The 27,245-nt window shown below is 43.3% G+C and overlaps 1 protein-coding gene across 3 annotated transcripts in view; it reads left to right on the top strand.

Moving 5' to 3' along the window:
* KPNA6 (karyopherin subunit alpha 6) overlaps positions 1 to 26,018 on the top strand; it is a 66,219-nt gene extending 40,201 nt beyond the window's left edge. For 2 of the 3 annotated variants that reach the window (XM_047870663.1, XM_047870662.1), the window contains exons 2-14: positions 10,071 to 10,204; positions 11,097 to 11,189; positions 11,593 to 11,692; positions 12,549 to 12,643; positions 13,610 to 13,741; positions 14,924 to 15,012; positions 15,906 to 16,005; positions 16,323 to 16,486; positions 16,673 to 16,751; positions 18,373 to 18,498; positions 18,791 to 18,918; positions 19,954 to 20,132; positions 20,734 to 26,018. In XM_047870663.1, the coding sequence (XP_047726619.1) occupies positions 10,071 to 10,204; positions 11,097 to 11,189; positions 11,593 to 11,692; positions 12,549 to 12,643; positions 13,610 to 13,741; positions 14,924 to 15,012; positions 15,906 to 16,005; positions 16,323 to 16,486; positions 16,673 to 16,751; positions 18,373 to 18,498; positions 18,791 to 18,918; positions 19,954 to 20,132; positions 20,734 to 20,921 (1,607 nt within the window). In that variant the 3' untranslated portion in view covers positions 20,922 to 26,018. Of the gene's footprint in view, positions 1 to 10,070; positions 10,205 to 11,096; positions 11,190 to 11,592; positions 11,693 to 12,548; positions 12,644 to 13,609; positions 13,742 to 14,923; positions 15,013 to 15,905; positions 16,006 to 16,322; positions 16,491 to 16,672; positions 16,752 to 18,372; positions 18,499 to 18,790; positions 18,919 to 19,953; positions 20,133 to 20,733 lie in introns of those variants that run through there. The other variant, XM_047870664.1, reaches the window with a different exon arrangement.
* The last annotated feature ends 1,227 nt before the right edge of the window (positions 26,019 to 27,245 follow it).

Raw genomic sequence — 27,245 nt, 5'->3', positions numbered from 1 at the left:
AACAATAATTTCAGGAGTAGGTTCCTTAAGGTCCCTTACCCATTTAGCCCATCCACCCCTCCCACAATCCCTCCAGTAACTCTCTGTTTGTTCTACATATTTAAAAGTCTCTTATGTTTTGTCCCCCTCCCTGTTTTTATTTTAGTTTTGCTTCCCTTCCCTTATGTTCATCTGTTTTATATCTTAAAGTCCTCATATGAGTGAAGTCATATATTTGTCTTTCTCTGACTAATTTTGCTTAGCATAATACCCTCTAGTTCCATCCACATAGTTACAAATGGCAAGATTTCATTCTTCTTGATTGCTGAGTAATACTCCGTTGTGTATACACACACACACACACACACACACACACACACACATACATATACATATATATACACAAACACACACACACCAAATCTTTATCCATTCATCCATCGATGGACATTTGGACTCTTTCCATACTTTGGCTATTGTCGATAGTGCTGCTATAAACATTGGGGTACATGTGCCCCTTCAAAGCAGCATACCTGTATCCCTTGTATAAATGCCTAGTAGTGTGGTTGCTGGGTCGTAGGGTAGTTCTGTTTTTAATTTTTTGAGGAACCTCCATACTGTTTCCAGAGTGGCTGCACCAGTTTGCATCCCCACCAGCGATGCAAGAGATCCTTTTTCTCCACATCCTCGCCAACATCTGTTGTTGCCTCACTTGTTCATGTTAGCGATTCTGACAGGCGTGAGGTGGTATCTCATTGTGGTTTTGATTTGCATTTCCCTGATGATGAGTGATGTTGAGCAGTTTTTCATGTGTCGGTTGGCCATCTAGATGTCTTCTTTGGAGAAGTGTCTATTCATGTCTTTTGCCCATTTCTTCACTGGATTGTTTGTTTTCTGAGTTTGATAAGTTTTTTATAGATTTTGGATACTAACCCTTTATCTGATATGTCATTTGCAAATATCTTCTCCAATTCTGTCGGTTGCCTTTTAGTTTTGCCGATTGTTTCCTTCACTGTGCAGAAGCTTTTTCTTTTGATGAGGTCCCAATAGTTCATTGTTGCTTTTGTTTCCCTTGCCTCCAGAGATGTGTTGAGTAAGAAATTGCTGTAGGAGTTTTGCCAAATTTTTAATAAATAAGCTATTTAACTCTTCATACTTCCAGAAAACAGGAAAAGAGGGGATACTTCTTTTGATAATTACACCAAAGAATAATATGAGAAGATCCTATACTTTTCTTTTGTCACTCATGAATAAGGATACAAAAATTCCAAATAATATTAAAACATAAACAGCAGTATATAAAAGGTATAATTTATCCTGACCAAGTGGGGCTTATCATGGGTAGTCTGTAGTCTGGGGCACCTGGGTGGCTCAATCTATTAAGTGCCTGACTTCAGTTCAGGTCATGATCTCAGGTTTATGGGTTCAAGCCCTGCATCAGGCTCTGCACTGACAATGCAGAGCTTGCTTGGGATTCTCTACCTCTCCCTCTTTCTCTCCCCTCCCCCACTAGTTCTTTTTCTCTCTCTCTCTCAAAAGGAAAGGAAATCTATAGTTTGGGGCACCTGGGTGGCTCAGTCAGTTAAGCGTCCAGCTCTTGATTTTGGCTCAGGTTATGATTTCACGGTTCATGAGATCGACCCCCCATGTAGGGCTCCACAATGAGTGTGGAGCCTGCTTGGGATTCCCTCACTTCCACTGTTTCTGTCCCTTCCCCCTTTCTCTCTCTCAAAAAGAAAAAAAAAATTTAAAAACCTTAAAAAAAAAGAGAGAATCTTAGTTCAGTTCATTCATTATGCCTTTTAAAGAGAAAAACCATATATCATCTCAGTAGATGCAGAAAAATGATTGGATAATATTTAACAGTGGGGCTCAAACTCACAAACCATGAGATCATGACCTGAGCTGAAGTTGGACGCTTAACCGATGCAACTGAGCCACCCAGGCGCACCATTTGTGAAGAAAATTTTAAATCCATTGAGTAGCATTAACGAAAACAAACTAAGGGCTCCTGGGTGGCTCAGTCGTTTAAGCATCTGACTTCGGCTCAGGTCATGATCTCACGTTCATAGGTTTGAGCCTCATGTCAGGCTCTGTGCAGACAGCTCGGAGCATGGAGCCTGTTTCAGATTCTGTGTCTCCCTCTCTCTCTGCCCTTCCCCAACTCATGCTCTGTCTCAAAAATAAATTAACATTTTAAAAAACATAATAGTAATAAAAAGGAAATCAAACCAAAAAAGGGAGGGTGAGGGAAAGACCCACATGACCTCATTTCGTGAATATGGAATTTCAATACTGGTAACAGTAATTCTGATTTAAATCCCAATAGCATTTGTTTAAGGTTTGGCAAGCTGATACAGATTTTCTGAAACTCAAAAAAGAGCCAACCCACTTCTCAAGGTTTATGATTGGAGGACCAGCTCTACCAAATGAAGAGATTTGTTAAAATTTTATTTAAAAACTGGGATATTGGAGGGATAGAGCATGCGACTCTTGATCTCAGGGTTAAGCTCGATCTCCATGTTGGTCTAGAGATTACTTTAAAATAAAATCTGTTGGGGCGGCTGGGTGGCTCAGTTGGTTAAGCGTCTGACTTCAGCTCAGGTCATGATTTCATGGTTCATGAGTTCGAGCCCCACATCAGGCTCTGTGCTGACAGCTCAGAGCCTGGAGCCTGCTTCGGATTCTGTGTCTCCCTCTCTCTCTGCCCTGACCCCACTCACACTCTGTCTTCCTCTCTCAAAAATAAATAAATGTTTAAATAAATAAATAAAATAAAATCTGTTAAGGGCCTCCTGGGTGGCTCAGTCAAGCATCGGACTCTTGATTTCAGCTCAGGTCATGATCTCGTGGTTCGTGAGTTCAAGACCTGTGTCTGGCTCTGCGCTGACAGTGTGGAGCCTGCTTGGGATTCTCTCTCCCTCTCTGCCCTTTCTCTGCTGATGCTCTCTCTCAAAATAAATAAATAAATTTTAATTTTAAAAAATCTGTTTGGGGCGCCTGGGTGGCTCGGTCAGTTAAGCGTCCGACTTCAGCTCAGGTCATGATCTCGTGCTCTGTGGGTTCGAGCCCCGCGTCAGGCTCTGTGCTGGCAGCTCAGAGCCTGGAGCCTGCTTCCAATTCTGTGTCCCTCTCTCTCTGCCCTTCCCCCGTTCATGCTCTGTCTCTTTCTGTCTCAAAAATAAATAAACGTTAAAAAAAAAAAATCTGTTTAAAAAAATGTGATTGAAGCAAGATAGAAATTGACCAATAGTAGAGATTCTAACACTAAACTTGGTCACAGAGGGTGATTTTCTTGACGATAGGAGTGGCATAGTAAATCGTGCTAGGACAGTTGATTTTCCACATGGAAAAAAATGAAATTGAATCCCTATTTCATATATAGACATAGTTAAATTCATAGATGAAACATTTGCATGTAAAAGGCAAACTTTATTTATTTATTTTTTTAATTTTTTTTTTTTAACGTTTTTTTTATTTTTGAGACAGAGAGAGACAGAGCATGAACAGGGGAGGGTCAGAGAGAGAGGGAGACACAGAATCTGAAACAGGCTCCAGGCTCTGAGCTGTCAGCACAGAGCCTGACGCTGGGCTCGAATTCACGGACCGCAAGATCATGACCTGAGCCGAAGTCGGCCGCTTAATCGACTGAGCCACCCAGGCGCCCCAGTAAAAGGCAAACTTTAAAACCTCTAGAAGACATAGAGGCAGGCGCCTGGGTGGCTCTGTCATTTGAGCGTTCCACCTTGAGCTCAGGTCATGATCTCAGCGGTCTGTGGGTTCGAGCCCTGCATTGGACTCTTTGGGAGCCTGGAGCCTGCTTTGGATTCTGGGTCTTCCTCTCTCTCTGCCCCTCCCCCACTTATGCTCTGTCTCTCCGTGTCTCAAAAATAAATCGGAAAAATAAAAATAATACCAAATAAATAAAATCTCTTGAAGACATAAGAAGCTATTTTTCTGACTTTGGGAGCAGTAAAGGATTTATTAAATAACAAAAAGCTAAGAATAAAAGAACATTTTTAACTACATTATAATGAAAAACTTCTTGTTAACTCCATAAGGTGAAAATCAAAAAAACTAAAAAGCTTCAAACTGCTGGAAGATATTTGAAGACACTTTATTTATTTGTTTGTTTGTTTGTTTGTCATTTTGAAAGAGAGAGAGAGAAAACAAGTGGGGAGGGACAGAGAGAGAGGGAGACAGAATCCCAACCAGGCTCCACACTGTCAGCGCAGAGCCTGAATCAGGACTTGAACTCGTGAACCGTTGAGATCAGGACTTGAGCCAAAACCAAGAGTCGGATGCCTAACTGACTGAGCCACCCAGGTGCCCTGCTGGAAGATATATGTAACACACATAACCAACAAGTGGTTAACAACTAGAATATCTAAAGAGCTACAAATTAATAGGAAAGGGGCTAATAATTCAATAGAAAAATATTCAAAATACACAAATGGATTTTTTACAGAAGGAGAAACATAGCTAATAAACATGAAATCTTACCTCATTAGTAATCTGGGATATGCAAATCCTTATCTCAGTGAAAGACCTTACTATACAGAGTAGATTGGCAAAAGTGAAAATTCCAGGTAATAAGGTATAGATCAACAGAAGCCTGTTGTGTATTGCTAGGATAGTATAAATTGACATCACATAAAGATGTGGTTTATATATATAATGCAATACTGCTTGGCAGTGAGAAAGAATGAAATCCTGCCATTTGCAACATGTTTGGAACTGGAGGATGATATGCTAAGTGAAAGAAGTCAGTCAGAAAAAGATACATGTTTTCACTCATGTGGAACTGGAGAAACTTAGCAGAAGACCATCGGGGGAGGGGAAGGGAAAAATAGTTTCAAACAGAGAGTGAGGCCAACCATAAGAGACTCTTAAATACAAAGAAAAACTGAGGGTTGATGGGGGGGCGGGTAGGGGAGAGGAGAAAATGGGTGATGGGTATTGAGGGCACTTGTTGGGACAAGCACTGGGTGTTGTATGTTAAGTGATGAATCATGGGAGTCTACCCCCAAAACCAAGAGCACTGTATGTTACCCAACTTGACAATAAATTATATTGAAAAATAAAGTGGCACCTGGGTGGCTCGGTTGAGTGTCCGACTTTGGTTCAGGTCATGATCTCACGGGTCTTGTATAGGGCTCTGCGCTGACAGCTCAGAGTCTAGAGCTGATTCTGCCGCAGATTCTGTGTCTCCTTCTCTCTCTGCCCCTTCCCTGCTTGTGCTCTCTCTCTCTCTCAAAACTAAGTAAACATTAAAAAAAATATATATAAATATAAATTAAAATTTCTCTTAATGAAATGAAAAAAAATTTAAATGTTGGCATCACATGGAAGGCAACATGGTACTAGTTCGTCAAGTTTAACATTAACCTGCCTACAGCCCAGCAATTAATTCCTTAGAGTTCTCAAAGTGTGATCCGCACAATATTTCAGAGGACCTGGGAAGTGAAGATTAAAATGTTATCTGCCGATGACATGATATTATACATGGAAAATCCGATAGACTCCACCAGAAGTCTGCTAGAACTGATAACATGAATTTAGCAAAGTTGCAAGAGACAAAATCAATGTACAGAAATCAGTTGCATTCTTATGCACTAATAATGAAGCAACAGAAAGACCAATAAAGAAACTGATCCCATTCACAGTTGCACCAAGAAGCATAAAATACCTAGGAATAAATCTAACCAAAGATGTACAAGATCTGTATGCTGAAAACTATAGAAAGCTTATGAAGGAAATTGAAGAAGACATAAAGAAATGGAAAAACATTCCGTGCTCATGGATTGGAAGAATAAATATTGTCAAAATGTCAATACTACCCAAAGCTATCTACACATTCAATGCAATCCCAATCAAAATTGCACCAGCATTCTTCTCAAAACTAGAACAAGCAATCCTAAAATTCATATGGAACCACAAAAGGCCCCGAATAGCCAAAGTTTGAAGTAGAAGACCAAAGCAGGAGGCATCACAATCCCAGACTTTAGCCTCTACTACAAAGCTGTAATCATCAAGACAGCATGGTATTGGCACAAAAACAGACACATAGACCAATGGAATAGAATAGAAACCCCAGAACTAGACCCACAAACGTATGGCCAACTAATCTTTGACAAAGCAGGAAAGACTATCCAATGGAAAAAAGACAGTCTCTTTAACAAATGGTGCTGGGAAAACTGGACAGCAACATGCAGAAGATTGAAACTAGACCACTTTCTGACACCATTCACAAAAATAAACTCAAAATGGATAAAGGACCTGAATGTGAGACAGGAAACCATCAAAACCCTAGAGGAGAAAGCAGGAAAAGACCTCTCTGACCTCAGCCGTAGCAATTTCTTACTTGACACATTCCCAAAGGCAAGGGAATTAAAAGCAAAAATGAACTACTGGGACCTTATGAAGATAAAAAGCTTCTGCACAGCAAAGGAAACAACCAACAAAACTAAAAGGCAACCAACGGAATGGGAAAAGATATTTGCAAATGACATATCGGACAAAGGATTAGTATCCAAAATCTATAAAGAGCTCACCAAACTCCACACCCGAAAAACAAATAATCCAGTGAAGAAATGGGCAGAAAACATGAATAGACACTTCTCTAAAGAAGACATCCAGATGGCCAACAGGCACATGAAAAGATGCTCAACATCGCTCCTCATCAGGGAAATACAAATCAAAACCACACTCAGATATCACCTCACGCCAGTCAGAGTGGCCAAAATGAACAAATCAGGAGACTATAGATGCTGGCGAGGATGTGGAGAAACGGGAACCCTCTTGCACTGTTGGTGGGAATGCAAATTGGTGCAGCCACTCTGGAAAACAGTGTGGAGGTTCCTCAAAAAATTAAAAATAGACCTACCCTATGACCCAGCAATAGCACTGCTAGGAATTTACCCAAGGAATACAGGAGTACTGATGCGGGCACTTGTACCCCAATGTTTATAGCAGCACTCTCAACAATAGCCAAATTATGGAAAGAGCCTAAATGTCCATCAACTGATGAATGGATAAAGAAATTGTGGTTTATACACACAATGGAGTGCTACGTGGCAATGAGAAAGAATGAAATATGGCCCTTTGTAGCAACATGGTTGGAACTGGAGAGTGTTATGTTAAGTGAAATAAGCCATACAGAGAAAGACAGATACCATATGGTTTCACTCTTATGTGGAGCCTGAGAAACTAACAGAAACCCATGGGAGGGGAAGGAAAAAAAAAAAAAAAAAGAGGTTAGAGTGGAAGAGAGCCAAAGCATAAGAGACTGTTAAAAACTGAGAACAAACTGAGGGTTGATGGGGGGTGGGAGGGAGGGGAGGGTGCGTGATGGGTATTGAGGAGGGCACCTTTTGGGATGAGCACTGGGTGTTGTATGGAAACCAATTTGACAATAAACTTCATATATTGAAAAAAAATAAAAATAAAAATAAAATGTTATCTGCCGATTCAAAATGGATCAAAGACTTAATTGGTAGAAACTGAAACTATAAAATTCCTAGAAGAAAACATGGGAAATAAGACCTTGGTTCTTGGCAGTGATTTTTCAGATATGACACCAAAAACACAACAAAAGCAGAAATAAACAAGGGGACTACATCAAACAAGAAAGCTTGAACCAAAATGAAAAGGTAACCTATAAGATGGGAGAAAATATTTGCAAACCATGTATCTGATAAGGAGTTAGTATCCAAAATATATAAGGAGCCCATACAACTCAGTAACAACAACAACAACAAAAAACCCCAAGTACTCCAATTAAAAATGGGCAAAGGACCTGAATAGACGTTTTTCCAGAGCAGACATAGAATCGCCAACAGGTACATGAAAAAAGTGCTTAACATCACCAATCATCGGGGAAATGCAAATCAAAACCATGGTGAGATACCACCTCACACCTGTTACGATGGCTATTATGAAAATAAATAGATTAATTAAATAACGAGCTAAGCGGCAAAGAAAGACAAATACAAATACATGTACATGTAGAATCTGAAAAGACCAAACTCCTAGAAACAGTAGATTGGTGGTTGCCAGGGGTGGGGTTGGGGAAATGGATGAAGGTGGTCAACAGGTACAAACTTTGGTTGTAAGGTGAATAAGTGCTAGGGATCTAATGTATAGCTTGTGACTACAGTTAACAGCACTGTATTATATACTTTAAGGTTGCTAAGAGAAAAATAAAGGCTGCCTAGTATTCTGTTGGGGTGCTTGGGTGACTCAGTCAGTTAAGCATCCAATTCTTGATCTCAGGGTCACGAGTTCAAGCTTCATGTTAAGCTCTGTGCTGTGCATGAAGCCTACTTAGATAGGTAGACAGGTAGGTAGGTAGGTAGGTAGGTAGGTAGGTAGTTAGATGGTAGATAGAGCGAGTGCGTGCACGCGCGTGCGTTCGTTGCTCCTTCGGTCAAGCATTTGACTCTTGATTTCAGCTCCAGTCATGATCTCCTTGTTCTTGAGATCTGAGCTGTCAGCCTGGAACCTGCACTGGATTCCCTCCCTCCCTCTCTGCCCCTCCTTTCCTCTCACTCTCTGGATAAATAAGTAAACTTAAAAAAAAAAACAAACAGGTTATAGATCACTTATATCTCTATAGCTGGAAAAAAAGTTGTAAAGATGTTATTTGCTGTTTTTACTATTTTGACATTTGTACTGCAAAAGTAGTACGAAAGCAATGATGGGAAAAGTTCTGGTGTCTTAGCACAAATCAACACAGTGGCACCAAGGTGTACTAGTAGTCCGTATATTTGCCACTAGCTCACTCACTGTTGGGGAAAAAAATTGCTATGTCCTTGATGCAACAGGACGAATCCAACCTTTGAAAATGTGTCTGGAGGAAGATCGCCTGTGGTAATTAAGTTACTAGCTAAATTAGACGCTTTATAAATTGAAACTTTTTAAGGGGCGCCTGGGTGGCTCAGTCTTTTAAGCGTCCGACTTCAGCTCAGGTCACGATCTCGCAGTCCGTGAGTTCGAGCCCCGCGTCGGGCTCTGGGCTGATGGCTCAGACCCTGGAGCCTGCTTCCGATTCTGTGTCTCCCTCTCTCTCTGACCCTCCCCCGTTCATGCTCTGTCTCTCGCTGTCTCAAAAATAAATAAACTTAAGGAAAAAAAAATTAAAAAAAAAAAAAGAAACTGTTTTTAAGGAAAAAAGAGACAAACCGGAAAACAGACTTAACTTAGACAACAAACTGATGGTTACCAGAAAGGAAGTGATGGCAGGGGAATGGGTCAAATAGGTGAAAGGGACTAAGAGCACACTTACCTTGATGAGCACTAACTAGTGTATACAGTTGTTGAATCACTATATTGTACGCTGATATAACACTGTAATTAATAGAACACTACTTGTTAACTATCCGAGAATTTTTTTTTTAATTGCCGCTATTTTCATGTGACTGAATGACAGACTATTATTCAGACTTAGATATTGGGCAGATGTTTTCTCAACATGCATGACATTCAGGATAGCATTTTCCTTTTGCCTGGAGTTGGGGTGGGGCTGGAGGAGCCTGTGATAGAATGAGAGCCCACAAGTAGATTCAGGCATATTGGTAATGTTCTAGTTTAGATTTGGTGGTGGGTTTACAGATGTTCATTGTATTATTTTGCTTGGTAACATTATATTTCATCTCTTTGTTTTTATCAAATATTACAGAATAAATTAAAAAAATTTTTTAGTTTGAAAGATAGATGGTGGACGTTAAAGATAACAGTATCTCACTGAATTAGATGTTTTCAAGTTTATTGAGCAAGTCAAGTTTTCTCTGTTGTCATAGAGGGATCATAACTTGTGACCATTTACCATATGGCCTAGCATCGTTCTAATACTTCACAGTAGTATTAACCTATTTAATCTCTCCCACAACTCTCTGAAGTAGGAATAGTTATGTCCACGTTTTAAAGATGAGATGTCAGGTGTTAAGTTATTGAGATTATCAGCCCTCCTCGAGGAGCTTCAGTCCCCCTGAGTAGGGGGGGGGTTGGGAGGCAGGGTGGAACCGAAGCCCAGTGAAAAGGAAATGCTGTCCTCTTAAGACCCTTTATATTTGTATCTTCTCTTTTTCTAGAGACCATGGCGAGCCCAGGGAAAGACAATTATCGAATGAAGAGCTATAAGAACAATGCCCTAAACCCTGAGGAAATGAGACGAAGAAGAGAGGAAGAGGGCATTCAGCTCCGGAAGCAGAAACGGGAACAACAAGTAGGTTAACCTGAATATGCTCAAACATACTGTTCAGGAAAATGATCCAGCTGCCATGGTTGGGCTGCTCCTTGCATTTATTCTTCCTTTCCCCTTGGGAAAACAGCTTAGCTCTGGGGCCACTCATCCAGCTTTCTTTATTGTAGAGAAGTGTTGGAAGCTTCGAAGAAAAGAACCAGTCCCTTACTCCTTTTCCACAATTTAGAACAACGTAGACATCATGTATGTCTTCTGTATAACATTCTAGTTCTAGCCCCTTGTTGCCTTCTCTCTTCTTCACCCCTATAGTCAGCATTAGGCCTGGTGCCTTAAGAGGTTCATCAGCTATTCTGGACTGCCTTACTTCTATGTCTTCAGTCCATTCTCTGGAAGTCTCCCTAGGACTGAGACAGTATGAATGCCTTATCAGCTATGCTCCACCGCACACCACCAACAGATTGGTGCCTTGCCCCGGTCTAGATGCTGTCACCTAACCTGCTTGTGCCCACCCTCTTGCTTTACTGTTACTCCTTTCCTTCAAAGCCTTTTATATCCATCACCTTTTATACAAAGGGCACAGAAATCTTTAAATGGTCTCTTAGGGGCACCTGGCTGGCTGGCTCAGTCGGTAGACCATATGACTCTAGATCTCAGAGTCAGGAGTTCAAGCCCTGCTTTGGGCATAGAGCTTACTTTAAAAAAAAAGAGAATGTTCTCTAAAAAACTTCAAACAATTAGATATAAAACAGTCAAGTGCTTAGATATCTTTCCATGTCCATATATTAAGCTTGGCATTGTCTCAACTATCCTAGCATTTCCTTGGCAATTATTGACATAATTTAACATTGGATCATTCTTTGTTTTCTTTATTACAGTGAGTAGTTTTACCACTATATCTTTTCTTTACTTTCAGCTTTTTAAACGGAGAAATGTGGAGCTGATTAATGAAGAAGCCGCCATGTTTGACAGTCTCCTCATGGACTCCTATGTGAGCTCTACCACTGGGGTAAGGCCCTTACATGTGCTTCAGGCAGGCCTGGGAAGTACCAACGTGTACAGAACAGGCAGTTCACATCATCTAGTGGCTTTGGCAACAACCACGCTAAGCTCTTTCTTCCATGGGCCCTTTTGTAGCTGGTTGGCTTAAAGAATCAGTAGGGTTACATCTGTGATGGAGATACCTGAGAAAACATTTTAAGGGAAGCCCTTATTTGCCTCAGAGGTTAGGAATCATTCAAATATCCCAACTTGAAGCAGCCATGAATTAAACAAACACCTTCTCCTGAGCCTGCTGTTATGCCATCCTCTTGCCCTCAAGTCTTTAACAAGCAGGATACCAAGCAGGGGTGTGTGCTCATATCTAGCTCTAGTGTTGGTTTGCCAAGTCTTAAATCTGTCTTATGTTCTAGGAGAGCGTGATCACACGAGAGATGGTGGAGATGCTCTTTTCTGATGATTCTGACCTACAGTTAGCAACCACACAGAAATTCCGGAAACTGCTCTCCAAAGGTACAAATCCTGGTCTTCCCCAGAAGGCCCTACGTGATTTAACCTTATGTTTCCTTTCACTGACCTCATTTGCTGTTCCCCTTCACTCGTTCTACTCTAGTCATACTGCTTTGGTGTTCCATGGACAAGCCAGGCACATTCTTACCTTTGTTCCCTCTGTTCCCTCTGCCTGATATCCTCTGGTTGCAGATACCTGTGACGACTCCCCACTTGCATGATCATAATCTAGGTTCTCAACAAGCCTACCCTGATGCCCTGTATAAAAAAGCAGATCCCCTTCACTCTCAGCATTCTTAATCTTACCCTGCCCTACCTCTTTTTTTTTTTTTTTTCCCATGACACTTATTAATATAATAGAAAGTCTCTCCTCGTTAGGACATAAGCTCTGTAAGGGCAGAGACATTTGACTTTGTTCACTGTAGTGTTCTCGGTACCTAGAACTGGCACATAGTTTGTACTCAATAAAGATGTGATGTATGATAGGAAAAATACTTCTTGTCTCAGTAAATGAAGCAGTCCTGCTGAGAAAAGAATGCTCTTCTTAGACGGGAAATATTTAGACTAGGGTTGCCCATTTCTTGGGCTTTCTTTTCCTTAATTACTTGCTTGCTTAGTTTCAGGAAGCCAAAGGCAAGTATACCTAAATTAGGGATTGGTTTTCTCTTTAGCATCCTAACTAGATCACACAGTTCAAAAATGACTGACTATTGTGAAAACCACCTCACCAGAAAGGAGTTTGGAAATGTTGATAAGAACGGTCAGGACTACCTAGGAAGGATGATAGACCGACCCCAGTGAATGCACCAGCCGAAATCTCTCCTGACTTTTCCTCTCTTTCCTTTCTCCCCTCTTCCAGAGCCTAGTCCTCCAATAGATGAAGTTATCAACACTCCAGGAGTCGTGGATCGGTTTGTAGAGTTTCTGAAGAGGAATGAGAATTGTACATTACAGGTGAGGACTGGTGTAGAGGGGTACCAGATGAAAGCCCCTTTTCCAAGAAATTGTAGTTGAGTGTTTCTATAGACACATCTCTCGGGAAATAGACAAGTAATATGAGGAACTATTTAAGAGATGCTTCAGAGGTCTTGGCCTCAGATGAGAGAGCCAAAACCTCTTCTCTAAAACAATCTCGAAGGACACCAGAATAGGACAGGCTGATTATTCAGTTATAAATCAAAGGTTCTGGGGTGCGTGGCAGGCTCAGTCAGTAGAGCATGCGACTCTTGATCTCAGCGTTGTTAGTTTACTTAAAATATATATCTATTTTTTTTTTTTAACATTTATTCATCTTTTGAGAGAGAGAGTGCAAGCAGGGGGTGGTCAGAGAGAGAGGGAGACACAGAATCTGAAGTAGGTTCCAGTCTCTGAGCTGTCAGAGCCTGACGTGGAGTTCGAACTCACAGACTGCGAGATCATGACCTAAGGCGAAGTCCGGACACTTAACCGAGTGAGCCACCCAGACAGACACCCCAGTGATCTCGTACCTCTAATTACCTGTGTGACCTGAAGCAAATCATTTAGCTCCTCTGCGTCTCTCTTTTCAAAAATGAGTGATGAGTCAATGCATTAAAACTTAACCGGAAACTCAGCTGAAAGGGACTTTGAGTCACACGTGTCACTCTAATACTGGTTTCAGAAACGAAGAATGTGAATGAAGTTCAGGAAATCAACTTGCCAAAGGACTCGGGTGCTATGGTAGTGCAGAGCTAGACTTGGGACCATTGAAGCCCAGGTCCATTCTTCCCGTTGTGTCACATCACTGCCCATACTGTGTTTTGTCATTTAAAGGAGAAGAGGAAAAGGCTCAAGTTTTAGTGTTTTAGTCAGGGGCAAGAGGCCTACTGCTCTCAACCAGCTGGTAGGCATGGCTGCTCTGTCTGGAATGACCTCTCAGTCATGGCTTAATCTCACTTCCAGTTTGAAGCTGCCTGGGCTCTAACGAACATTGCCTCTGGAACCTCTCAGCAGACCAAGATTGTCATTGAAGCAGGGGCCGTCCCCATTTTTATAGAGCTGCTTAACTCAGACTTTGAGGATGTACAGGAACAGGTAATGCTCAAGTTTGGCTTAATTCTTGATAGTACATGTATCATAATAACAAATACATTTGGTCTTTGTCCCCGGTTCCTAAAAATTCCTAAACACCTTGGAATTTTCTGAGTGATAGGAGTGTCTTTTGCTATTTATACTGGAACACATCCAATGAGATGACTGGGTGGGGTTCCTAGACAGCCTCAAGATGAGGGGGTTGTCATCAGAACCCCCAACTCTTCCATCCCTCCACCCCACCTCCCCAGAGAGCTTCTGGGTTGGTGAACACATTGATGTGGTGCCCTGCAGAGGGCACAGAAGTTCTGCACCACCCTGACCTCTCACCCCATACCTTGCCCTATGCATCTCTTCCATTTAGCTCTTTCTGAGCTGTGTCCATTACAGTAAGCTAGTAGATGAAAGTAAAGTGTTTTCCTGAGTTCTGTGAATCATTCTAGTGAACTACTGAAACTGAGGAGGGCATTATGGGAACTTTTGCATTTATAACCAGTTGGTTAGTAGTATTATGACACCCAGGAATTGCGGCTAGTGTTTAAAGTGGGGGTAGTATTGTGGGCCCGAGCCCTTAACCTGTGGGGTCTGCGCTAACTCTAAGCTTAATGTCAGAATTGAATTGGATTGTTGGACACAAAAATGATGTGGGAGAATTGATTGCTGGTGTAGGGGAAAAAACATAACATTTGGCATCAGAGGTAGGTAGTATTGGAAAAAAGACACCACAGTACCCATTTCTCACTACCTACACATCGTAGAGATAAAGACACAACTTGCATTTCTTCACTGGACTTTATTGATTGGATAGAAAATAGAAAGTGGTACCAAGGTTTTTTCCTTCGTTACTACATATGGAGTAGATCCTATCAGGCTGCAAAAATGCAACTTTCCAATTACTCTCTTTTTCTGGAGAGTGGGCATAGGGAGGTCTTGGTTTGGCTTCTTTGGCTGCAGTACAGATGTCAGCCTATCTTTCCCACTAAGCCAAGAACTCCCAGAGGAAAGGCCGTCATAGAACAAGTGCTCAATAAGGATGTCAACAAGGAGGGTACCTGATCCTGTTCGGGATGTCTTGGACCTTGATACGGTTTTTGTCCTAGTTACTGATGGGTACTCACTCTGGTGTAAAATATTGACAGGAGTCACTAGAGTCTGTGAGTGACAGTTCCACCGTCCCCTTTTCAGGCAGTCTGGGCACTGGGAAACATAGCTGGAGACAGCTCCGTTTGCCGAGATTACGTCTTGAACTGTTCCATCCTTAATCCTTTGTTAACGTGAGTAATTATGATCATCTGCAGCTGGGGCATCTATAAGGCAGACACATGGCAGATCTTTTCGGGGCAGCTTACATTAAGATGTTAAGTAAATGCAAAAACACTAAAAGTATGCTCATTGCCAAGGTAAAAGATCGGTATCTTTTGAGAGTAAGAAGATTGTGCCACTGGTCTTTGCTGAGTACAGTCTTCTGTTTCCTGACTGTATGGCACTATAGATTCTAGTGTTGGTCATACCTACCTCATCATTGAGCCAGAAGAGAGAGAGGCAAGACTAGCTCATCTGGAAAAATCCAACCTTCTCTAAAGAATGCATTGATTTATCATTTTATGCATAGGTACATTGGAGAGCTCTGTTGTAAAGCACAGATCAAAGACCGCATGAAGGAGCATAGGAGTCCTTCTCCCGTCCGTCCCTCCCATACCCTCAAATAGAACTTCATCTAAACCAAAACAGATAGATAAACCGTTCTTCCGAGACCACAGCCCCATAGACTACCATTATAACTCTTTCTTGGGCCCTTCACAGACCTTTAGCTTTTATTTCCAAGGAGAAATAAAAGTATTCCTTGTTTAGATCTCGTGGCCACGGTTAGAGGCACAGTATGTCCTACCTCAAAAGGTTTTCAGACCTACTCAAATTCCAGCCCTTTGTCCTTATTAGCTGTGGTCTTAACTAGCTACAGCTGGTCCTAATTCTCTGTGAAGATGTAGGTCAGGCCTCCTGGTCCAGACAAGCACAGTTAACTTAGGTCTCTGGGTTGGAAGACAAGGTGAGGCTGCAAAAATCTTAAGGGTCTGATTGGACTTGCTCCTGGGGTTCGTAGGTGACAGCCCTGTGCCAAGGGCATCATTGCTCAGGATCTGTCTTAAGACTTTGCTGTTTCCTTCAGACTCCTTACGAAGTCCACAAGACTGACAATGACACGGAATGCAGTATGGGCCCTGTCAAACCTCTGCCGAGGAAAGAACCCACCCCCCGAGTTTGCAAAGGTAAGAGAGCTTACCAGTTCCTGAGTGAAAGCAGTTTCCTTCATATGTAGGAATTTTGATATGGGAGTTTTCAAGTCTTTGGGTTACCCCTTAGAGTCTCAGTCCCTGGGAAACTAGAAGAGGCAATTGTCAGTGAAGTAGGTGATCTCATGCATCTTGGACAGCAAAGTCAGAAAGGTAGTTCTGATGGTATAATGTAGGAGAAATCTCTAGGGCTTAGAATTACTTGTAGAGGAAGGGACAGCCATGTTAGGGTTAGTGGTAGAGCTGATGTAGCCCTATCCCTCCATGAGTCTCTCTCACTCTGCTTCCAACAGGTCTCCCCTTGTTTGCCTGTGCTGTCTCGCCTACTCTTCAGCAGTGACTCAGACTTGCTGGCAGATGCTTGCTGGGCCCTTTCTTATCTGTCAGATGGCCCCAATGAAAAGATCCAGGCGGTCATAGACTCTGGAGTCTGCCGAAGATTGGTAGAGCTTCTAATGTGAGTGGTCTGATTAGAAAGTACAGATTCCCTAAGTTTCTCCCAGGCTCTAACTAAAGAACTGCAATAAGCATTCTGCTGCTCTCTGCAAAGATCTAGAGCCATGAGAGTGCTGCCAACCTTGGTGGTTGGCAGGCTGATAACTGTGTGCTGGCCCTCTACTGATCAGTTCTCCCTTCTCTGTAGGCACAATGATTACAAAGTGGCCTCTCCTGCCCTGAGAGCAGTTGGTAACATCGTCACTGGAGATGACATCCAAACCCAAGTAAGGAGGAAGAGAGCTGTTTATAGACAAAATCCTTCCCTGATGGGGGGGGGGGGGGGGGGGGGGTAGAGTGGGCAGTGTGGTAAGGAGAGAAAGCATGGGCTTGAGTAAAAAATTCCAACTTTGACACTTCCTGTATGATTGTGGGCAAATTAGTTGCCTTCATTTCTTCTACAAGTTGGAAGCAAATCATCTTCCACTGGGAGCTTTTGAAGGAAAACTGAGTGGAGTAAACTGCCTTACTACCTGGGACGTTATAGGGTAATTCTCAAGTTTTGGAGTCCTGGTCCCCATGAGACACTAAAAGCTGCAGAACCTTATCCCTACTTCCTATACCTTTAGAATCCCATCTCATGTTAATAATACTTCCAGTGAGGGCACAGTAGGAACAGTCCTTTGTTCAAAGGCTAGAGACCAGAGTATTGTTTAAGTCTTGAGTTGGCATAATTTGGTAGGATTCTTGACAAATTCTTGAGTGATCTCACTCAAACCCACACTCACTACCTAGGTCATTCTTGTGTGTGTGTATGTGTGCACGTGCGCGAGCGCGTGCATGTATGTGCGAACATTCATAACATAAATTGTACTGCTTTTACCATTAAGTGTACAGTTTAGTGGCAGAAAGTCCATTCACCTTGTTATTTGTCAACACCATCCATCCCCACAACTTTCCATCATTCCAAACTGGTTTTCTGTACCCATTTAATAATAACTCCCCATCCTCCCCACCCCTTCCTCAGCCCCTGGTAACCATCATAACACTTTTTATCTCTTAGGAGCCGATTGCTCTAGGTACTTTATATAAATGGAGCTATATATAGTTGTCCTTTTGTGTCTACTTATTTCACTTAGCATAATGTCTTCCAGGTTCATCCGTATGTAGCATGTGTCATGCCTTCATTCCTTTTTAAGGCTGAATAGTAAGCAGTCCATTGTATGCATATATCCCATTTTGTTTATCCATTTGTCTGTTGATAGATTCCTGGGTCGTTTTCACCTTTTGGCTATTATGAATAATGCTATGTTGAACAATGTGTACAAAAGTATCTGAGTCCCTGCTTTCAGTCTTCTAGGTACATACCCAGAAGTGGCATTACGGGATCATATGCTAATTTTATGTTTAAGATTTTGAGGGACGACCATACCATTTTGCACACTAGCTGCACCATTTTATACCTCCAGTAGCTATATACTAGGTTCCAGTTTCTCCACAACCTTACCAACACTTGTATTGTCTGGGTTTTTTTATAACAGCCATCTTGATAAGTGTGAAATGGTATCTTATTGCAGTTTTGATTTGCATTTCCCTAATGATTAGCGATGTTTGGTATCTTTTCATATGCTTATTGGCCATCTGTATTTCTTTAGAGAAATGTCTGTTCAAGCCCTTTGACCATTTTTTAATTGGGTTCTTCAGTTTTTTTGTGTTTAGTTGTTAAGAGTTCTTTATACATTATGGATATTAATCCTTATCAGATATTATTTGCATATATTTTCTCCTATTCTGTGACTTACCTGTTCACTCTGTTGATGGTATCTTTTGATGCACAAAAGTTTTTAATTTTGATTAAGTCCAGTTTACCTAATTTTTCTTTTATTGCCTGTGCTTTTGGTGTTCTAGGTCATTCTTAACTGTTCAGCCCTCCCTTGCCTCCTCCACTTGCTGAGCAGCCCCAAGGAGTCAATCCGGAAGGAAGCTTGCTGGACCATTTCAAATATCACTGCTGGCAACAGGGCTCAAATACAGGTACAAGCAGTGGAGGGGAGGGCAGGAGCAGATGGGAAGGCATGGGAACTTGAGCAGTTGTGGGTTATTTGCTTCCAGAAGAAAGAATTTGTTTCCCTTTAGAAATTGGGGCCAATATGTGCTATTAAAGATTCTTTCTAAGAAGCCAGGCTCCTCTGTAGCTTCTCTACGGGGAGAACAGAGGATTCCCAGGAAGAGGAAGATGTCTGAATCATAACTGATTTTGTAGGCTAGATTTGCTTACTCTTTTTGAAGTGACTTTCTCTCTATCCTGCTCCCCATCTTCTCTCAGGCTGTCATAGATGCAAATATCTTCCCTGTGTTGATTGAAATCCTTCAGAAAGCAGAGTTCCGTACAAGGAAAGAGGCAGCCTGGGCCATCACCAATGCCACATCAGGAGGAACCCCTGAGCAGATCAGGTATCACATTCATTTTTCATTGTCTTGAGTGGTATGTATACTGTCCTTCTTGGTTCATGGTCTGCAGTGACCGCTAAACTGCCTTTTCTGGAATAGATATGCCCCAGATCTAAACCAGCAGCTGGTTTAACTGGTAAGATGCTAGATTGGTACTGAAATTTGGAATAGATTGCTCTAAAGCATGAACTTCTTTTCCTTCCTAGAGAATAGAGACCTATAACACAGACATCCATTTCTCCTCCACTTCTTTCTCCAGAGAAATTTAAATCCATGTAATTCCCAATTATCCATATAAATGAAAGAGAACCAAACTGTGGCTCATTCACAACAGCTTCTTTGGGAAATCACTTTTGGGGGTGACACTTGGGAGAAACAAATAGAAAGCCACTGTATGTGTGTGCGTTCTTTGATTCTGGTTTCCGTTATCAACATGAGTAAGGGTGATGGGAACTGGACAAGTGTTTTGCCCTCAGATTGTGGCCCAGGAAGAGAAGTAGGAATAGATTCAACATATTTAAAGCCTTAGGAGAAAGGGGATAGCCGTTGGTTAAGCTTTGAAGGACACGGGGTTGCAAAAGCCCTTTGGGACAGGAAAAAGCATAAGTAAAGGCACAAGAATCAGAAACTTGGAGATGTTTACACATTTGGAAGGTAGGGTCCTTGGAAGAGAATGACGGGAGGTGATGGGAGATGATGGGTAGGAACCTGATTGTTGAGGGTCTGTTTTGTCATGCCTGTAGAGCTTGGACTGAAAATTTTAATCAGGGAAGCAATATGTTCAGAGTGGTAACATTACACTAAGGGGACATTAGAGATGAGAGGAATCTATGACAGCCTTCCCCATGGAAATGAACTAGACTTGGAGCATTGGGAGGACGGAGAGACTGAGATAAAGGATAGGTGGTTGTGAAGGCTCAGCAAGAGGGGGTTGCTCAGAGTCCTGATGTGTGAGGGAGACCCACAGGCCCCACAGCACCTGCCTAGCACCTCCCTTGCACTTTGTTAATTTAGAACTTGCCCGGTCTCTGCCCTTAGGTACCTGGTCTCACTGGGCTGCATCAAACCCCTGTGTGACTTGCTGACTGTGATGGATTCGAAGATTGTGCAGGTGGCCCTCAATGGGTTGGAGAACATCCTTCGGCTTGGAGAGCAAGAGGGCAAGCGCAGTGGCTCAGGGGTCAACCCCTACTGTGGCCTCATCGAGGAAGCCTATGGTAGGTGCCCTCTCCCCAACCTCACCTCTGCCTTCAGTAGAGAAGTTCTAGGTCTGTGAGCCCCCAAAGTAGTATACATGTGAGGCTGTGGGATTTGGGGGGTCATCAATGAATGCAAAGTTCTATCCCATCATATCCTTCTCCCTCTGAGGAGCAGAAGATCAGTTCTGTTTTTTGATAGGTTCTGTCTAGTAAGTAGGTATGGCACAGATGCAAAAATAAAGCTCTAGAATTGATGAGAGAATCAGGCACTGGAAGGTATGCTTCCAGCTGAGTGTCTAGCAAGTTCCAGTAAGAGTGCTCATCTTACGACTTTAGAGAAACTAATGATTTGCCCAGGCCACACAGGTAGTTAAAAGCAGAATCAGGACTAGAACTTCTGGCTTATAGCTGACATTTTGGGCTTTTTCCTTTGGGGTTATGTAGTTTTAGGAAAAGGTCTTAATTCTCTTCTTTGGGGTCAAAGAGAGATCTGATCATATTACTTGTGTTGGTAAACATTAACATACCACAAGGAAGGAAAAACGGATAAATATTTCATGGCCCCGTGGAAAAGCAATCACAGTTCACTCTTGTCCCTCCTTCCTTTTTGCCACCATAGGCTTGGATAAAATTGAGTTTCTCCAGAGCCATGAGAACCAGGAGATCTACCAGAAGGCCTTCGACCTCATTGAGCACTACTTTGGTGTAGAAGATGATGACAGCAGCCTGGCCCCCCAAGTGGATGAGACACAACAGCAGTTCATCTTCCAGCAGCCTGAGGCCCCCATGGAGGGCTTCCAGCTATAATGTCTGCCTCCGGGGAGGGGAGGGGATGGGAAGCACCACCAACCAGCGGAAAAGCAGCCCTCTGGTGGGCGGGAAACCAGCCCCCCCATCATCAGCCACCATACACCTCTGCTGCCCTGGAAACTGTGCTCTTGACCTGCTCCGCCCCCTTCCCTGGAGGGAGCACCCTCTGGACAGACAGAACCATCTGAGGCTCACATTTGGGTTTTGTGACAAGAAGGGGACGTGTTGGGTTTTTCTTCCTTACACTATATTTTGGCTGCACATATGTCTTTAACCCAGGAGCCCCAGGGGTAGACAAAGGAGGACTGAGGTAATCAATTTTGCACCTTTTTTTAATTTTATTTTTTCTTTAGTGGTGACTTCCTTCCCTTTTATCTTCCTTTATCCTTCCCAGTTCTCTGCCCTGATCTGTGTAACTCTTATCTTGGGTACTTGAGCAGATGGAATGTTCCAGAGGTGGGGGGTGGGAGGGGAGGGGAGAAATCCAAAACAAAGTGTTCTTGCTCTGACAGAATATTAATCTTGTATGCTTGGATTGAGTTATTTAATTTTTTTTTTCTTTTGCACATTTTTCTTGTATTAAGATTGCTCTTTCCAAGAGCCATGAGTTCCTGGTTTTAGGAATCCCAGCTGCCAGCATGGTCTGGGACTAGAGGCTGAGGGGGAGGTCACCATGAGACAAAGGCCCCTTCCTCTCTCTAACCCCTTTCCAGACCTCTTTAGTTTGGGAGATCTCCTTCCCTCTCCAGGGGCAAGTACACCAGTGGGAGGGGAGGGGAGGAGCACAGGCCTTCAGATGGGGCTTCCCATGTGTCGCTACTGATCCCATGTTTCCTACCCACCTTCCTATGGTGCGACCCAACTTCATTTGTTTACTTGAAAATTCCCCTCGGAGTTGAATGAACCTCTGAGGTAGCTGTATTTTCTCCTAAGCACGAGACAGGGGGCTGTGGGCCTTCCTCTCTCCTGAGGAGAAAGTCCTTGCTCTGGTGACCCATAAGTTGCTGAGGAGGCTGGAGTGAGAGCGTCATGTATTGGGATAGCCAGGGATCCCTGCCTTTGGCCTTTCTTCTTCCTCTTCCTCTTCCTCTTCCTCTTCCTCTTCCTCTTCCATAGTTGGATCATGTATATTTTACTTCCAAAGGAGAGAATGTCAAAAAGTTCTGTATTTTTTTATATTCTATATATTAGGTAGGTCAATCTTAATTGGTCTCAAGAGGAAGAACTGTCTGTAATTTCTAGAAGTAGGATACTGTGAGGAAGACCAAAAAGAGATGGGGAAGCTCCTTTGCTCAGGGAGCCTGAGCTTGGTCCTTTTCCTCTCTGCTTAGGTTCTGGGCCACCAACCTGGGACCAACCCTTAGCGCTGGAACCTTTACATAGCAGGTCAGCCTGGTCTGATTGTCCCAGTACCTGAAGGGAGCAAGGATGGCCCCAGGGCCCAGTGAAGTCTACCACTCTAGTCCTTACTGCTAAGCGTCCTGCTTATATTAGGAAACCCAAAAAGCAGTCTGCCTTCTCAGATTCAGTCTCAAAGGCCCTGTCCACATAAGTTATCACACATGGCTGCTTCTCCAGTTATCACAGAACTTAGCAGCCTCCGGGCTTTTGTGAGAGTCACTGGTATCTTTCCTGTTTGGGAATTCTTAGACCTGGTTTGGGTCTTGCCCTTCCTGGTGACAGTTATAATCCCAATGCCTTTTCTCTTTGAGGAAAGCTAGAGTGATGCTTCAGTGGCTTGCCTGCGCTTTGGTGGATTACAGGATAGTAGAGCCCAGTTGTTGGGGAGAAGGATGGAGAAAGCTGCTGGCTAAGTGGAGACCAGCTGCGGAGCTGTGGGCACAGTCGGGTCCCTGCACCAAGCTGTAGTTCCCCTTCCCCAGAGACTGTGCCACCCTTGCTCCTGTTCCCACATATCCCCCCCGGCTCAGGTTAAACCTATACCCCTCTGCTTACAGATCTAAAGTTTAGGTGCTCACTGTCGGCCATTGGTCTTGAATTTGCCCTCTCCTTCTAGTGTTGAGATCCAACTCCAGAACCATTTTCTAAGGAAGGTGGTTTGGGGCTTGTGGTTGTCACTAAAAAGTCACACCAATGCTGTTACACTTTAGTGAGTCAGATGCTATTCTTCAGCTTAAGAATGACAACTACCAACCCACAAGTAGGCAAGGGGCAGGACCCTTGTCATTTAGCCAGCTGACTCCATCACAAAACTATTCTCCTACAGTTCAAAGAAAAGCCACCTGCCCCCCGCGCATGCCCCCCATCCTTATCCAAAGGGCAAAGCACTTTAGTAGGACCTATTTTATACATCTCAAGCAATAGTTGAGTCCCTGACATTGGGGCCAGATTTTTCTTGTGAGACATACACATCCTGCTTTTCCCAACTGCGCCTCTAAAATCTTACACTTTAGATCTGGGGCCTGTACCAGATGGAAGATTCTCTTGATCTTCTGGCTGCTGCTTAAAGCCAGTTTTCTCCAAGGACTTCAAAGGTGAAGTCTCCCAGGGCACAACATGAGGACAGATTTCTCATCAGATAAAGTGGCCTCTAGGAGCTTTCCTTTGTTGGTGTCTTCCTCAGACCGTATTTTCCCATTATTTCCCTCTAACCTACCCTTTCAGCCAGCAGGTAAGATTCTTCCAGCCCACAGGGGCAGTAATACCACCTTCTCTGTCTCCTCCTCTCCTTTGGCCCTCTTGGGAAGCAAAACATTATTTCTGTAGCCCAGCCTTGACAGCCACTCTTTGTGGGCAGCCCCCACTTGGACTCTAGACCCTGGCCTTGGTGAAGTCGAAGGCCACTTTTTGGTGGATTTCTGAATGGATGTTGTAGGGATGAAGGGGCTCCCCAGCCTGTCGTAGGGAATAGCCTGAAAAGACATGTTTTTAGAATCTCCCTATGTTGGCACATGGCTGGTCTATCCATTTTAAGATCTCTGGTGGAGGTGGAGGTATCTAGGTGTGGATTAGAGGACAAGGAGCCGCCTTCTTAGCTCAAGTGTTCTAGTACTGTTTTGAACAGTGCCAGCTTTTCTTTATTGCCAGCCCCTCTGGTTATCCAACCCCCTATATCTTCTCTAGTACTAATAAAGTCTCTAATCTCAGAAACCTGCCTTCAGTTCTGAGCTATCCCCAGTGGCTAACTGCCTCACCTTGGTGTTGGCTACAGCCTTCCGGTAGAACCACATGGGTTCCACTTTCAGCTGGCCAGCCTAGTTACTTGGGGCATTGTGTACAAATGACCCTTCGGAGGAGCAGGCATTGATGACCTCAGCTTTCAGGAACCCTTGCTGTCTGCTCCCGCCCCCCCCCCCCCCCCCCCCCGCCTTACCTAGAACCCTTAGGCCTACTCCTACTCTTTGCCCTGGAAGCCACTTTCCCAGAGCCCTGTTTTTTGGAGCTAAACTGCACAGATTATAGCTGCTACTGTACTTGGTCAAGGAAGAGCAAAAGAAGGCTCTCAGGCACACTCTATTTCTCTCAAGCCACACCAGTTTAAAATGAAAACCATCTTAGCAGAATGAACTGGATTTCCATTTTCTCATGTCTACTACCTGCCTTTCCTCTACATCGTAGAGTTACCCATTCTAGCAGACTAGAAGGGAAGGAGATGAACACCTAACAGTACTTACCCCTCTTCCCACAGTGTCCTTCTTTGGAGGCCTCAGCTCATTTGTTCTGGCCACATCTCCTCCCTGAGACTCATTCAGCTTGGTATCCATCATCTCTGACTCCTCAGTAGATTCATCTTGTGAGCTCAGATTCTGGAGTTTGAGTTGAAGGCAGGGAGCTGTAAGGAGAACAGGCTGGCTGGAGGCCTCAGGACTGTGTGTGCCTTTGTGCCTCCCTGGAAGAGGGAAGGGTGCGAGGCTCAGTGTGCTGAACCATAGGAAGTGTTCATAACCAGCAGCAACATCTTCCAGGTAGGACTATCCTAGAAGTGAGTGCGTGAGACTTGAGAATTTGCTCAGAGTAGGTTTCTTCCACAGCCGTTTAGGATTTCACATTGTAGACCAATCTTGTCCAGTATTTTTTGTTTTAACTTTTGAATTCTTTTGTTAAGCCAGCAAGCTGAGAATTTGGCCCTGCGGGGATCCATGTGGTAGACACTAGCTGCTCTTTGGCCAAGGCCTTCATAAATGATTCAGTCATCCCACTGTCTACCCCCTAGCCCCACCCCCACACTAAGACCACGATAAGGGAAGAATTTGAAGTCCATATCAATCAAGTCTGTGAATTAAAGCTGTTATTTTTCCTCTGAGATGGCATTTTGCATCAGGCCTGGGGTATGTGTAGAACCAAAACTAGGTGTGGGAGTCAGCATTAACTTTTGGGTTGGGCCCCGAGCACCCAGGAAAAGGTTTGTGTACTGTGTTACAAAGGTCTCCAGTGGGTCTGGGCCTACCGTGCTACTTCTGGGCCAGCCTGACTGCTGATGTTCACATTAGCACATACCTGAACGGCCAGACTTGCTCCCCTGTGTTGGTTAGATTTTCAGCCCTTGGGTTTGGGGAGAGAGAACTCTGCCATGCCTTGGGGGCAGTGAAGGAAGTCAAAGCTCAGATCCAGAGACTGGCTGGGAACCTCCGACTCAGGATGTCTTTAATGAGTCCACCTCTACAAGAACTCTCAGGCCCTGGAGCTAGGTACTGTCTCTTTTAGCCAGCTTCTGTGGGAACTATCTGACTGAACCACTGAAGAAGCATGGGGGGTGGGAAGGCGGTATGAGGTCCCAGCCACCCAAGACAGACTGGATGTCCTTCAAAAACAGCTTGGATTCCCAGCTAAAGACCCTAGGAAGCTGAATCGAAACTTTTTCCTCACTGGTTTATTCTTTCCAAATTCATTTGCTTTTAGTTTTCCAAAAACTATAAACTCTGGCTGTTTTCCATGTTCTCAGGGCCCCTGGGTAGACAGACAAAGCTTGATGATTTCAGAGCAGACATAGGCCAAGAAGCCGTGGCATTGAGTGTGCTGAGTCCAGACAAATGATATTTATATACACATCCAAATTTGAAGAGAAAATGTATTTCTTTAGGTTTCAAACACTGTACTAGATATAAAGCAAAAATAAAAACCTGTTGCAAAGTTCTAAATTGTCTTCTTTGGAATGATCCTAAACTGGAGTTTTGGGAAGTGAATGAGGAAAGGGTGTTTAAACTTAGGGCCTAACAATGGAATTAGGATTGCAGCAGCTTACTCCTGCTACAAAGAATTTTTTTAAATCTGCTTTATTGAGATATAATTGGCATACAGTAAATGGTACATATTTAAAATGTACAACTTGATAAGTTTTGACATATGCACCCATGAAACCATCACAATCAAGACAGTGAACATATCCCATCACTTCCAGAATTCTCCACAAGCTCCTGTGGAATTCCTCCCCACCCAACCCCCAGCAACCACTGCTGTGTGTTCTGTCACAATACTTTAGTTTGCATTTTCTAGAGTTTATAGGATTTTGACATTTTATCAGCCCCACTCATAGCCCTTTGAGCCCTACTCACATTTAGATCAGTTCCAGGACAGAGATTACAAACAAGCAGCCAAAAAGCTGATTCAACCCAAAAGGAGGATTTTAATGTTTATTAATGTTTATTTAAACATTAATATTTAATGTTAACATTAATGTTTAATGTTTATTTTGAGGGAGAGGGAGGGAAAGAATCCCAAGCAGGCTCCACACTGTCAGCACAGAGCCCGATGCGGGGCTCGATCCCATGAACCGCGAGATTATGACCTGAGCCAAGATCAAAGAGACGCTTAACCGACTGAGCCATCCAGGGGCCCCCCCTTGCTAACATTTTTTTTTTTTTTTAAAGATCTATCTTGAAAAATAAGCTGGCACTACTGGGTCTGAGTTTCTGCTTGAAAACAATCTGCAAGAGCTCTATTTTACCACAATCTCCACCATTCCAGTCTCCTTGACTGACTGGCAGGTATTAATATTGCCATTTTCTTTTACAGCAAAGGAGAAAATAACTTTCAACCCATGTTTCTCAACTTTTCTTATTCCTTGCCTGCCTACTCATTACCCAGCTGGCCCCTGTAGGCCACTGTTGATCCTTCCGGCTATGTTATTCCACCCATCACCCCATGCATATGTTGTTCTTATGATACCTTTATCTCTGCCTAGAACACCCTCTTCCCATGGGAATCCATCAAGGCCTGATTTGTATGTTACCTCCTCAAGAGATTTCCAACATGTTTGTCTGGAAATAATCAGGGCCTTGGTTCTCAGAGACCTGGATTCCAAACCCTTCTGGCTTGAGTTCCACCTTCAGCCACACTGACTCTCAATGTTACCTGGTAAAC

Source organism: Prionailurus viverrinus, chromosome C1 (genome assembly GCF_022837055.1).
Source record: "Prionailurus viverrinus isolate Anna chromosome C1, UM_Priviv_1.0, whole genome shotgun sequence".
NCBI classification, from domain to species: domain Eukaryota; kingdom Metazoa; phylum Chordata; class Mammalia; order Carnivora; family Felidae; genus Prionailurus; species Prionailurus viverrinus.
Note: the sequence above shows the minus strand (reverse complement) of the source record. Positions and strands in the feature narration are given on the sequence as shown.